We start from the raw sequence: 12,291 nt of genomic DNA on the forward strand, positions 1-12,291 counted from the left end.
TGGGGTAGAATTATAAGAAAGTGAAATGGTCGGTTTGCTACATGCCCATATTGTTTTAATTTTTTTTTTTGGTTAACATTATATTCACTAAAAAGGTATCTTTCCATTTTGAGAAAAAACAAAGAACTTAAGGTAAAGTTCCTGATACAATGATTTGCACAAGATATTCCTTGATCTGTAGCTATTACCTAAGCCTCAGACAACTGGCAGCCATCCTGGGGGCAAGAAACACTATTCTAGTTGCCTCAGAGTAAAGACACGCTGAGAGACAAGACAACACAGTCTATTTATTCAACAGCAACTTTGAAAACAAAGCCTCAGGACACCGAGGGTTTGTGTTTCCCCCATCTCTTCACTCCTTTCCCAGACATTTATGTCCTTTGCATGCTAAAGCTGGATGCAAAAAAGACAGTTATCCTAGATGTACTTATACACAGCCTTTGAGGGAACAGTCTGGAGGTGCAAGCGCACAGGACACTTATAAAAGTGGGACAGCAGAGTTTCACTGTAGCCCACGAGGAAGTAGAACTTGTGTGCAGGCAGCTGCCTCAGGACCATGGCACAGACCTGCACCTGGTTAGCCCTGCGCTTTAAAATGAGCTGGTCAGCCAGGCAGCCTGGGAAGGTGCCCAGCATGAACTTTCGAAGGAAAACATCCTCCACCGTCCGCTCTGCAGCCTGGTCCTCCCCATCCAGGTTACCTAAAGAGAGAAGGGCACCCAACAGTGCTGAGCACCGCCTTCCACCCCACCCTGGCCTCCTCAGTTTTCTTCTGTAACTTAAAAAGAATAACACTTTATAGTTCAAAGTGCATTTATTTCATTAAATCCCCAAACCAAGGCTGTTAGGTAGGTATGATTGTTATCCTTGTCTGACAAAAGGGTAGACTGAGGCCTTAGCCAGGGCACAAAACTCAGACAATGCCTCCAAGTCTAGCCCCCTTTCCACTCATTCTTGACTGCCTTAGACAAGCACTGGTAATCCCATGGGCCAGATGAGGCCACCAGCTACTCCTGAATTAGGGACACGAGGTCCCTCACCACCCAGTGGATTCTCAGTGTGCACCTCTTAAAATATCTGTTAAGGATCTCCATGCCCACCCTCGCACTTGAAAACCAAAAGCTAAAAAGGGTGGGGGACAGGAATCTGTATTTTAAGCAATTTTTCTAAACGGATGCATCTCAAACATCCAAGTTTAGAACACTCACACTGAAGAAATGATAGTAGATTCTTATTAATTCACATAAGTCATGTTTTACAGTCACCATGGTCAATAAGTTAGTGAACGCTGAACCACTGCTCCTAGCTGAAATACACGGTTAAGTTTCTGTGAGCCTATGGTTACAGTATTTTGTTAACAGAACAATACATAACTGTGTGTTTCTGTTTACAGCACCATGGCTGACTGACGTTCAACTCTGCTAACACCTTCACTCACACCTGAAAGAGGTTTCCTTAACATGCACATTTTCTCATAAGGTACTTCACAGCCTTCTTGAACTTAACAGCAGACAGCATTCAGCATTACCGGCTATTTTAGGGCAGCGGATCACCAACAAAAAGCACAGAACTACAAAAACATGGCACTAACAGATCTCGAGAACACTTGTTTACAGTATAAGCTCAAACAAGAAGGCAGAGCCTTGCTCAGCCTCAGCTGGAAAGGTGCACATGGGTCGCTCTGCCCGGGCCTGAGAATGGCCGTGAAAACAGTGGGCAAATTCACAGACAGAATTAGATTAAGAGCTCTGGATGCAGCTGAATACAACCTCCGACACCGGTTCACTTCCCGTTCGTGCAATCCCTGCTGGGAAGCTCTCCGGCCGCCGGACGGTCCAGGGCCCTCACCTGTGTGCAGCGACTGCCACCCCTTGCGGTGCGCGACGTGGTGCGGCGCGTGCGCCTCCTCGTAGGTCACGGGCTTGTCCCCCTTGCCCACTCGGACCCGGGCCGCCCGGTTCTAGGAGCAAAGAGGGGCCGTGACTCCGCGCGCCAGCTCCCGCCTCCAACCCCGGCCCCCGCCGGACCGCCAGGACCCCAGGGACCCGCCACGCTCACCTTGGCGCAGACCGCGGACGTGTGCAGGACGCGCCAGGCGCAAAGCAGCCCTCGGCTCCAGGCCAGCACCTGTCGGGGAGGAGGCGTGAGGCAGAGACCGGGGCCCCCAGGCCCCCTCGCCGGGCCTGCCCGCACCGCTCACTCACCCGCCGCCCGCCGCACACGGACGTCGCCATCTTGGACCGAACGAAGAGCGCCGCGGGGCGGGGCGGGCTGGGGCAAAGGTCAGCCGGCCGCAACCGCGGACGAGACCAAGTCGGCGCCAGCGCGGGGGTGCGAAGTGCTCTCCGTGCCGGAAGGGGCCGGACGTAGGTTTTCCCGCCTTCCTTCCGCCCTCACGCCTGTCCCGGTCCTTCTCCCCCGCGCGGCCTCCGCGGCGTAGCTCCGGTCGGCGCTCTGAGGAGCCAAGTGGGGTCCCCACGGAACCCGGCGATGGGAACGCCGCTGTCCTGAGGGGAGGCCGGGAGGCCGGCTCCGCCACCCTCCCCCGCCCGCCCTCTCCAGGGTTCTGGAGACGAGGTGCTTGAGATTATATAATATTCTTCAGAAAAGAGAGAAAACCTGGCTTTTAATTCGTAAAGAAAAACAAATGTGTTTTGGTTAAAACCTGACCCAGTTCTTCGCACGACTCCCATCGGGTTTCACAAATGATCACACCCTCGTGTCCGCCCTTGGGGAAGACGGAATTTTGAGTTTGCTCCAGGGCGCCATCCTTAGGAAGCCAGGCCAGGGCCCCAGGGGGTCACGGTGCTCGGCCGTCTGCTCCGAGGGCCCCGACCCCCCGGCCGGCGAGCTCCGAGGCCTACCCGGCTCTTGTGGGCTGCCCCCTGGCTGGGGGGGCTCCGCGGCCGCAGGACGCGCGGGCAGGTATCCCGGAGAGCTGCAGTCACGGGGCGGCACTGACTCTAGGGTCTGAAAGCAAACGGCCTCGGCAGGCCATGGAGTTGAGACGGAGCGAGGGGGGCGCCGTAACTTACTGGGAAGGCCCTCGGCTCCGGCAGCCTCTCCCGCTCCGCCCGGCCGGTCCCTGCACGGCCGGCGTTCCTGAGCCGCGCGACTGCGAGTCTGGCCCTGGCGACCTCTTGACCCAAGGTCGTCGTGCCCTGTCTTTACACTGATCTGCTTCCAAAAGTTGAAGTACTTTGGGTAAATGTTTGATGTAACTATACATTCTCTTAGGTCCCCCAGGGATGGTGGTTATAAATTTCCTGATTACTAAGCAGTTATTAACCTAGTTTAGATCCTGCATCCTTTTGAAACTGTTGAAACCTATGAACTCTCTGCCCAGAAAAAAGCATGCAGTTAATTTTCAGGAATTCAAGGCTTGAAACTTACTTTGGACAATGGATAGACCGAAGGTGAAAAAGCCTCCTTGATTAGTAGGAGCTAGGACTGGCTTCTCTGTTTCAGATTTCAGGAATAGCTTGAGTCAAATTTTAAGGGAACTGGTTGATATTCAACAATTCAAAAAGACATTCCCAGAGCTTGAACTTAAGACCCATGTTTATTCTACATGGGCTGTGTGAAATCCCAACAGGCTGGAGAAGCACCGGGGTAGCTTCCATGCCTCTGAAGGAAAAAAAGTTAAGGGAAGGCTTTAAATTTCTAAGTGGACCAACATCTTAAAATTCATGTTATTTAATGATTCAGGAAAAGAGAAGTTTCTAGTGCCTAAGGATCAGAGATTCTTTTTGAGTTTCAGAAGGGAAAAGATTTTCCTAAATTATTGGCAAAAGATCAGGTTTCCAGAGTTCCTGTTTACCATGTCCACAGCCAGGTTCCCAGAAGGCACATCGAGGTAGTGGCATGAAAAGGGGCTGCAGAGCCAGCCATCCAGAATGCTCCCTTGCTGATTCTGCCCAAGGAGTACGTGTAACACAGGAGCTCCTGGTCAGTACCTGAGGGCTTAGTTTTCCTGAAGCCACAAAATAGAAAGGGAAAAAAGACCCCAAGAGCTAAGCAGCAGATCTCCAGAACCAGCGACACAGCTGGGGTTGGTTTCTGGGGATCAGCAAGGTGACCCTGGCATCTGATAAGGACGATTACAGGCAAGGGTACCAACTGGAGAATCAACAGTGGATGAGACCCCAGTTCTGGGAGCAGGTGAGCCACAGATGATGTCTGGAAGGAAGTGGGCCCCAGAGCATGGAAGCAAGACCAAGAGCTGACACTGAGGTGCGGGTTTGAGGAAGGTGAGCAGTCAGGAGGTGGAGGGTACTGGCTTACTCATCAGTGCCTCTCTGCTGATGCAGGTGTGTGAGCTGGGATGAGATGCTGACCTGCCCTAGGCCTCCTTTCCTCATCTGTAAAATGGGATAACACTGCAAACACATTTAGTTCAGTTTCCCAGGAGCAACCTAAAGAACAGATCTCTGCTTAAAGAGAGAGGAACAGCATGTCATTATTTTAAGACACCCAGGCATCCACCATCTCAGACTTTCTACTATGCACTCCTCCTTAGACTGTGATCCTCTTTGACGCAATGGGAAACAAGGTACAGAGAGGAACCTGCCCATTCCTATCATGTGTGCACCCATTCATTTCATTCACCCAATAAACATTTATTAAGCGCCTACAGTGTGCCAGGCCCTGGGGGTACAAAGTTGGGTAAGGTACAGCCCCTGCCCTCCAGGAGCTCATGGTCCAGGGGAGGGGCAGACACAGGAGCAGGGGAGCCAAGATGCACCATACGGAGTGCTATGGCTGAGGTGTAAACAAAGGACCAGGGGGCAGACCGAGCGAGCAGAGGCTCCTGCGGTATTGGGCCAGTCAGCAGAGGGCCGTGGCAGCTGGTCACACTGCGGCACGCTGAGCAGGCAGAAGAGAGTCACTGATGCTGAGGCTGCTGGAGGAAGGCCTGCTCTGTGTCCTCAGGGCAACTTCCCACCCATCCTGGGTACCCAGCTCTGCAGTGATGGGGAACTACTCTCCACTCTAGTGGCAAGTGATAGAGAGCAGCTGTACCAAACACCACAGGAGCTCAGGGACTGAGAACAAATTCCTGCTTGTGTCTCCACCGCTACTTTACTGCTCTATTCCCAAGAGCATCTCTAAGCTGTCACTTCCTTTCTTAACACTTTTTAGGAAACTCCAGATACCCATCTTTTGCATTGCCTCCTCCTCACATGGATCAGGCACCAGTCCCTCTCAGGCGCCAGGCACAGCCCCACATGGACACCTCGTCAGAACAGGCCGCCCACAGCAGGCCTCTGTCAGCAGAACTTTTCTCTCCTCCAGCTGCTCACAGCCGCCTCACCAGCTCAATGAGCTGCTGAATGCTTTTGTTCTGGTTGGACAGGCCATTCCTGATGTTCTCCAGCAGGCATCTCTTCAATTCAAAAATGGCCTCACTGTACCCCGAGCTCACGGGGGCCATGGGAGGCACTCCATGCCAGAGGCCTGGGATGTACCAAATGTGCTGCTTCTCAGGGTCACAGAAGGCCAGATCCGCCAGCGCCCGGATGTGCTCGCCTTGTTTCTCCATCTGTGCCACAGCTCTGCTCACATCACTGGTTTGATCCAGGAGCTGCCTCCTGTCTCTAGGCTTGGGGCCGGGGTCAGACACGTCATGAAGGTTCTGGTATACAAACTGATAGCTGGGCATATGTCCTGTTTTTTCCAGCTTCAGAAATGCATGCAAAATAGCCGGCGGAATGTCCTTCGTTTCAGCTAAACTGACCACAGTGACATTGCTCAGCCCCATAATCAAGGCAGCCAAAGAAGCCTCCAGCTCAAACCTCTCCCCAGCTGTGGTCAGGGCCCCGCCTATCAAGCCCCCCGAGTCTATCACCAAGATATGATCACAACCCAGGTCCTGACTGAAGCTCTCGGCCACCGTGATAAGCTGCATGAAGGCCCCTCGAGGACCACAGCTCCGCCCTGTGGCAAACCGCAGCCCAAACATGGTATTGAGAAGAGTGGACTTCCCCGTGCCTGGCATGCCCAGCACCGACAGGACCACCAGTCGTGACCTCCTCTCCAGGCGGACATGCAACTCTTTCAGGAGACCCGTGACCCAGCGCAGGGGGGTGCTCAGAGTGCTCCCGTCAATCAACTCCAAGGGCAGCCCCTTCAGCAGCAGCTCTAAGGCCAAGCCTGGGAAGTGGGCAAACCTCCGCTGGCCTGCTGGCAGCCTCCCTGCCTCCACAAGGCAGCTTTCCGCCTCATAGAACTGGCCCATCTCCCGCAGGAAGTGCTCCACACCCAGGGGCTCAGGCCAGAGCAGCTCACTTAGGTCTGGGGCCCCACAGTGCTTTGGCCTTAAGGTAAGAACTGTATCTGGAGGCTGTCTTGGCCGTGGCTGGGCCGCCCGGGCCAGCCCCCACTCCATCCACCTCAGGAAGTATAGCTTCTCGCCCAAGGAGGGGCTGCTAATGCCTGCAATGAACTCCTGCACCCCCCAGGCAGGGTCATGGCAATGCTGCTGCATTCGTAGTTCCAGCAGCCGATGCCTCAGCTCAGCCCTGTGCTTCTCAGGAGGGTCTCCAGCCCACGGGCCCTGGCAGAGCTCCTTCTCCACCTGGGCTGCCTTTCTGCACGGGTCCCCCTGTAGCCTCAGCTCATCCCTTCGGTAGGCGTCTGAGTCTCTGACCTTCCTGGTGATGCGCTCCATCCGGTCTTTGGCCCTCTGACACTCCTCACAGTCTTCGTCCACCTTCAGGCCCAGCCTGCGGGCTGCATGCGCCATGTCCTCCACAGACACCCTCCTGCAGGGGGACCGGGCGACGTGCGCCACGATGGCGCGGACCCGGCGCACAAAGTTTGCACTGTCCGTGCTGCTGACCTTCACAAGCACGTGCGAGTGGTCCATCTTCAGCACAGGGATCAGCTTATTCAGGAACCTCAGGTTGGCATTCCGCTTCCCACGGTAGGGGCTCAGGATGAAGTAGTACTTGGTGGCTGACCCCTTCATGGAGTACAGCAGCTTGTACTCCTTCTTGCTGATGTTGTCAGTCAGGATGAACACAGCTGAAGAGATTTCTGTCAAGAGCTTAAATTGCAGCCAGTGAGACCCAATGTCACCTCTCAGGTTCAGAAAGGCTGTGGGCTCTGAGAAAATGTCCCAGTCCTCCCTGCCACTGGGAAGAAACCAGGAAATTTCCACCAGCCCATCTGCAATCTCCCGCGGATTGGTACCCAAGTTCAGATCGCGATGCCAGAAGCAGTCTGGCTGCCAGTGCCCCGGGCTGAGCACGGCATTCAGGAGCTGAGACTTAGAGTTGCTGCTGACCTCCATACGCACGAAGGCGAAGGCTGGCACGCAGGACAGCACCATGCTGTCTTCTCTGAAGCTGCCCACACCCCTTGGGGGCTGTGACCACCAAGTCCGCACAATGCCCCTCAAGGCCCATAGCAGGAATGTGTGGTAGTGGTTTTCTGCATCAGGCAAAATGAGAGGAAGTGCAAACTGGCAGAGGGACATTTTTAACACAATTTCTTGTTGTAGGAAGCTATCCGAGGACAGCAGCAGGGCGCAGAGCAAGTCCAGGGGATTCACAGGTGAGTCGGGGCTTGGGGGTTCAGAGAAGGAGTAGATGTCTGCAGAGAGGTCGTCGGCCGTGTTCCAGTAGATGATCTCCTCTTCCATCTGGCTCTCCTTCTCTGCAGCCCTGGCATCTGGGGGCATGTCCAGGACCATGGTGGTGTTCCTGGCCTCAGCATTGAGGGCCTGCAGCTTCCTGAGGAAACTCCAGGGCAAGTCTTTGGGACCCTGAGGAGCCCAGTTCTTCATGCTGTCACTGCTGATCTGCTGAGAGTCCTGCAGGCTGAGCTTCTGGGCCTGACACGTCTCTAGTCCCAGAAGCGACAACATTTCTTGCAGTCTGCTCCTCTCCACTGTGGAGTGAAAGGAAGGCATGAGTGCTCACCTTGTGTGTGGGCCCAGGTCAGAGGTGGGGAGGGAAGCCCAATAAGATGAGCGGGACCCAGTCTCCCCTGAGACAAGGATGAGGGGCACTCCTGGTCCCACCTGAAAGCAGGACAGAGGAGCGATCACATCAGCCCCAGACCCACACATAGCCAGATGACGGGGACATAAGAGGGAAGAGAAAAGCAGAGGCACGAGGGCCACATTTTAAGAATTATGTAGATGTTACAAGAAATATCCCCTCTGGTTTTCTGTGAAACCTGCAAGATCTAGCAACACTAGGTCCAAATTTAACTGGCTAGAACAAGCATGTATATGTCCTTGATATGGACTGCATGCCCCACTCCCTGACCACACCCCCACTCCCTCAAGGACCCACCAAATACTTACCCCAGGACTAGCCCCAGGGCTCCCTCACATCATCACTAGGAATCTCCCCAGGGGCACCATCACTGATGCATTCTGATTTTCTAATTACTGTTTTCTTTTAAAAAATAAATTGAACCCCAACAAAAAAGAAAATTACAGACCAATATCCCTGATGAACACAGATGGAAAAATACTCAATAAAATATTAGCAAAACGAATTCAAAAATATATCAAAAGAACCATACACCACAACCAAGTGGGATTCATATCAGGGATGCAAGGATGGTACAACATTCAAAAATCCATCAACATCATCCACCACATCAACAAAAAGAAAGACAAAAACCACACGATCATCTCCATAGATGCTGAAAAAGCATTCAACAAAATTCAACATCCACTCATGATAAAAACTCTCAGCAAAATGGGTATAGAGGGCAGGTACCCCAATAATAAAGGCCATATATGATAAACCCATAGCGAACATCATACTTAACAGCGAGAAGCTGAAAGCTTTTCCTCTGAGATCGGGAACCAGACAGGGATGCCCACTCTCCCCACTGTTATTCAACATAGTACTGGAGGTCATAACCATGGCAATTAGACAAAACAAAGAAATACAAGGAATCCAGATTGGTAAAGAAGAAGTTAAACTGTCACTATTCGCAGATGACATGATATTGTACATAAAAAACCCTAACGACTCCACTCCAAAACTACTAGAACTAATATCAGAATACAGCAAAGTTGCAGGATCCAAAATTAACACACAGAAATCTGTGGCTTTCCTATATACTAACAATGAGCTGATAGAAAAAGAAATCTGCAAAACAATTCCATTCACAATTGCATCAAAAAGAATAAAATACCTAGGAATAAACATAACCAAAGAACTGAAAGACCTATACCCTGAGAACTATAAGGCACTCTTAAGAAAAGTTAAAGAGTACACTAACAAATGGAAATTCACCCCATGCTCTTGCCTAGAAAGAATTAATATCGTCAAAATGGCCATCCTGCCCAAAGCAATATACAGATTTGATGCAATCCCTATCAAATTACCAACAACATTCTTCAACAAACTGGAACAAATAGTTCAAAAATTCATATGGAACCGCCAAAGACCCCAAATAGCCAAAGCAATCCTGAGAAAGAAGAATAAAGTGGGGGAGATCTCACCCCCCAACTTCAAGCTCTACCACAAAGCCATAGTAATCAAGACAACTTGGTACTGGCACAAGAACAGAGCCACAGACCAGTGGAACAGATTAGAGACTCCAGACATTAACCCAAACATATATGGTCAATTAATATTCGATAAAGGAGCCATGGACATACAATGGGGAAATGACAGTCTCTTCAACAGATGGTGCTGGCAGAACTGGACAGCTTCATGTAAGAGAATGAAACTGGATCACTGACTAACCCCATACACAAAAGTAAATTCAAAATGGATCAAAAACATAATGTAAGTCATGAAACCATAAAACTCTTAGAAAAAAACATAGGCAAAAATCTCTTGGACATAAACATTAGCAACTTCTTCATGAACATATCTCCCCAGGCAAGGAAAACAAAAGCAAAAATGAACAAGTGGATTATATCAAGCTGAAAAGCTTCTGTACAGGAAACGACACCATCAATAGAACAAAAAGGTACCCTACAGCGTGGGAGAATATTTTTGTAAATGACAGAGCCGATAAAGGCTTGACATCCAAAATATATAAAGCGCTCACGCTCCTCAACAAACAAAAAGCAAATAAGCCAATTAAAAAATGGGCAGAGGAGCTGAACAGACAGTTCTCCGAAGAAGAAATTCAGATGGCCAACAGACACATGAAAAGATGCTCCACGTCTCTAGTTATCAGAGAAATGCAAATTAAAACCACAATGATATATCACCTCAAACCAGTAAGGATGGCCACCATCCAAAAGACAAACAACAACAAATGTTGGCAAGGTTGCGGAGAAAGGGGAACCCTGCTATACTGCTGGTGGGAATGTAAATTAGTTCAACCATTGTGGAAAACAATATGGAGGTTCCTCAAAATGCTCAAAATAGACATACCATTTGACCCAGAAATTCCACTTCTAGGAATTTACCGTAAGGATACAGCACTCCAGTTTGAAAAAGACAGATGCACCCCTATGTTTATCGCAGCACTATTTACAATAGCCAAGAAATGGAAGCAACCTAAGTGTCCATCAGTAGATAAATGGATAAAGAAGATGTGGTACATATACCAATATTATTATTATTGGAATATTATTCAGCCATAAGAAGAAAACAAATCCTACCATTTGCAACAACATGGATGGAGCTAGAGGGTATTATGGTCAGTGAAATAAGCCAAGCGGAGAAAAACAAATACCAAATGATTTCACTCATCTGTGGAGTATAATAATAAAAGAAAAACTGAAGGAACAAAACAGCAGCAGAATCACAGAACCCAAGAATGGACTAACAGTTACCAAAGGGAAAGAGACTGGGGAGAATGGGAGGGGAGGGAGGAATATAAGGGTGGGGAAGAAGAAAGGGGGTATTATGATTAGCATGTATAATGTGGGGGGTGGGGGAAAGGGGAGGGCTTTGCAACACAGAGAAGACAAGTAGTGATTCTACATCTTACTATGCTGATGGACAGTGACTGTAAGGGGGTTTGTGGGGGGGACTTGGCGTAGGGGAGAGCCTAGTAAACATAATGTTCTTTAAAAAAATAAAATATTTAAAAAATTAAAAAATTAAAAATAAAAATAAATAAATTGAGGGGAGGGGCAGAGCCAAGATGGTGGCCTGAGTAGACCAGTGGAAATCTCCTCCCAAAACCATATATATTTTTGAAAACACAACAAATACAACTATTCCTAAAAGAGAGACCAGAAGACACAGTACAACAGCCAGACTACATCCAAACCTGGGAGAACCCAGCGCCTCATAAAGGGGGTAAGATACAAGCCTCAGCCGGGCGGGACCCGAGCGCCCCTCCACCCAGCTCCCAGCAGGAGAAGAGGAGTCGGAGCGGGGAGGGAGAGGGAGCCCAGGATTGCTAAACACCCAGCCCTAGCCATCTGCACCCAGAGCACAGACACACAGTGCATGGGGTGCTGGATACTAGGGAAAGAGTACAGTAAGACCTGTGAGTGGGTCCCTGCAGCCAGTGCCCCTGGGACAAAGAAAAGTGGGTGCTTTTTGAAAGTCTTAAAGGGACAGGGACCCCACAGCTGGACAGAAGCATCCCAGGACACTTAGCCCAGCAGCTGGGAATTCCAAGGAACTCCGGCCGCCTTAAACCCCGGGGCAGCAGTGCAGCTCGGAGGCCCCTCACAGTGATAAACAGCCTCCCACCTGTTTCCCGTCTGACGCGGCTCTGCCATATTGGAGCAGCAGACTGAGGCAGGCCACGCCCACAGCAACCACAGAGCTTAACTCCACAGCAACCGTGCAGCTTAACTCCACAGCAGCCAGGCAAGAATCAGAGGCCCCATCTGCACGCAGCTGCCCAACATAAGCCACTAGAGGTTGCTGTTCTCCCAGGAGAGGAAGGCCACAAACAAGCAAGAAGGGGCATTCTCCCAGCCGACACATGCACCAGCTCTGCACAACTACCTCTATCACCATGAAAAGGCAGAAGAATTTGATACAGACCAAAATAACAGAGTCAAACCCTGAGAAGGCGATAGACCTAACCAATCTTCCTGAAAAATAATTCAAAATAAAGGTCATAACCACACTGATGGAGCTGCAGAGAAATATGCAAGGGCTAAGGGATGACGTCCAGAGGGAGATTACAGAAATGAAACAAAGTCTGGAAGGATTTATAAGCAGAATGGATATGATGCAAGAGGCCATTGATGGAAAAGAAACCAGAGAACAGTAACGCATAGAAGCTGACACAGAGAGAAAGAAAAGGATCTCAAGGAATGAAACAATATGAAGAGAACTGTATGACCAATCCAAAAGGAACAATATCCGCATTCTAGGGGTACCAGAAGAAGAA

The 12,291-nt window shown here is 50.4% G+C and overlaps 2 protein-coding genes across 13 annotated transcripts in view; both read right to left on the reverse strand.

Moving 5' to 3' along the window:
* Positions 1–270: 270 nt before the first annotated feature.
* MRPS24 (mitochondrial ribosomal protein S24) lies at positions 271–2,435 on the reverse strand. Its single transcript, XM_036910213.2, has 4 exons — positions 2,205–2,435; positions 2,059–2,127; positions 1,849–1,960; positions 271–701 (listed from the first exon to the last, which is right to left on the reverse strand). Exons 1-4 carry the CDS (start codon positions 2,232–2,234, stop codon positions 418–420), a joined length of 495 nt encoding a protein of 164 aa, XP_036766108.2. The 5' UTR covers positions 2,235–2,435; the 3' UTR covers positions 271–417.
* A 174-nt stretch (positions 2,436–2,609) lies between these two features.
* The window catches only part of URGCP (upregulator of cell proliferation), a 126,887-nt gene continuing 117,205 nt past the window's right edge, over positions 2,610–12,291 (reverse strand). For all 12 annotated transcript variants that reach the window (XM_057505278.1, XM_057505276.1, XM_057505277.1 and 9 more), the window contains one exon: positions 2,610–7,893. In XM_057505278.1, the coding sequence (XP_057361261.1) occupies positions 5,300–7,893 (2,594 nt within the window). In that variant the 3' untranslated portion in view covers positions 2,610–5,299. The remainder of the gene's footprint in view (positions 7,894–12,291) is intronic.

The sequence above is a fragment of the Manis pentadactyla genome, chromosome 7, assembly GCF_030020395.1.
Source record: "Manis pentadactyla isolate mManPen7 chromosome 7, mManPen7.hap1, whole genome shotgun sequence".
Taxonomy (NCBI): Eukaryota; Metazoa; Chordata; class Mammalia; order Pholidota; family Manidae; genus Manis; species Manis pentadactyla.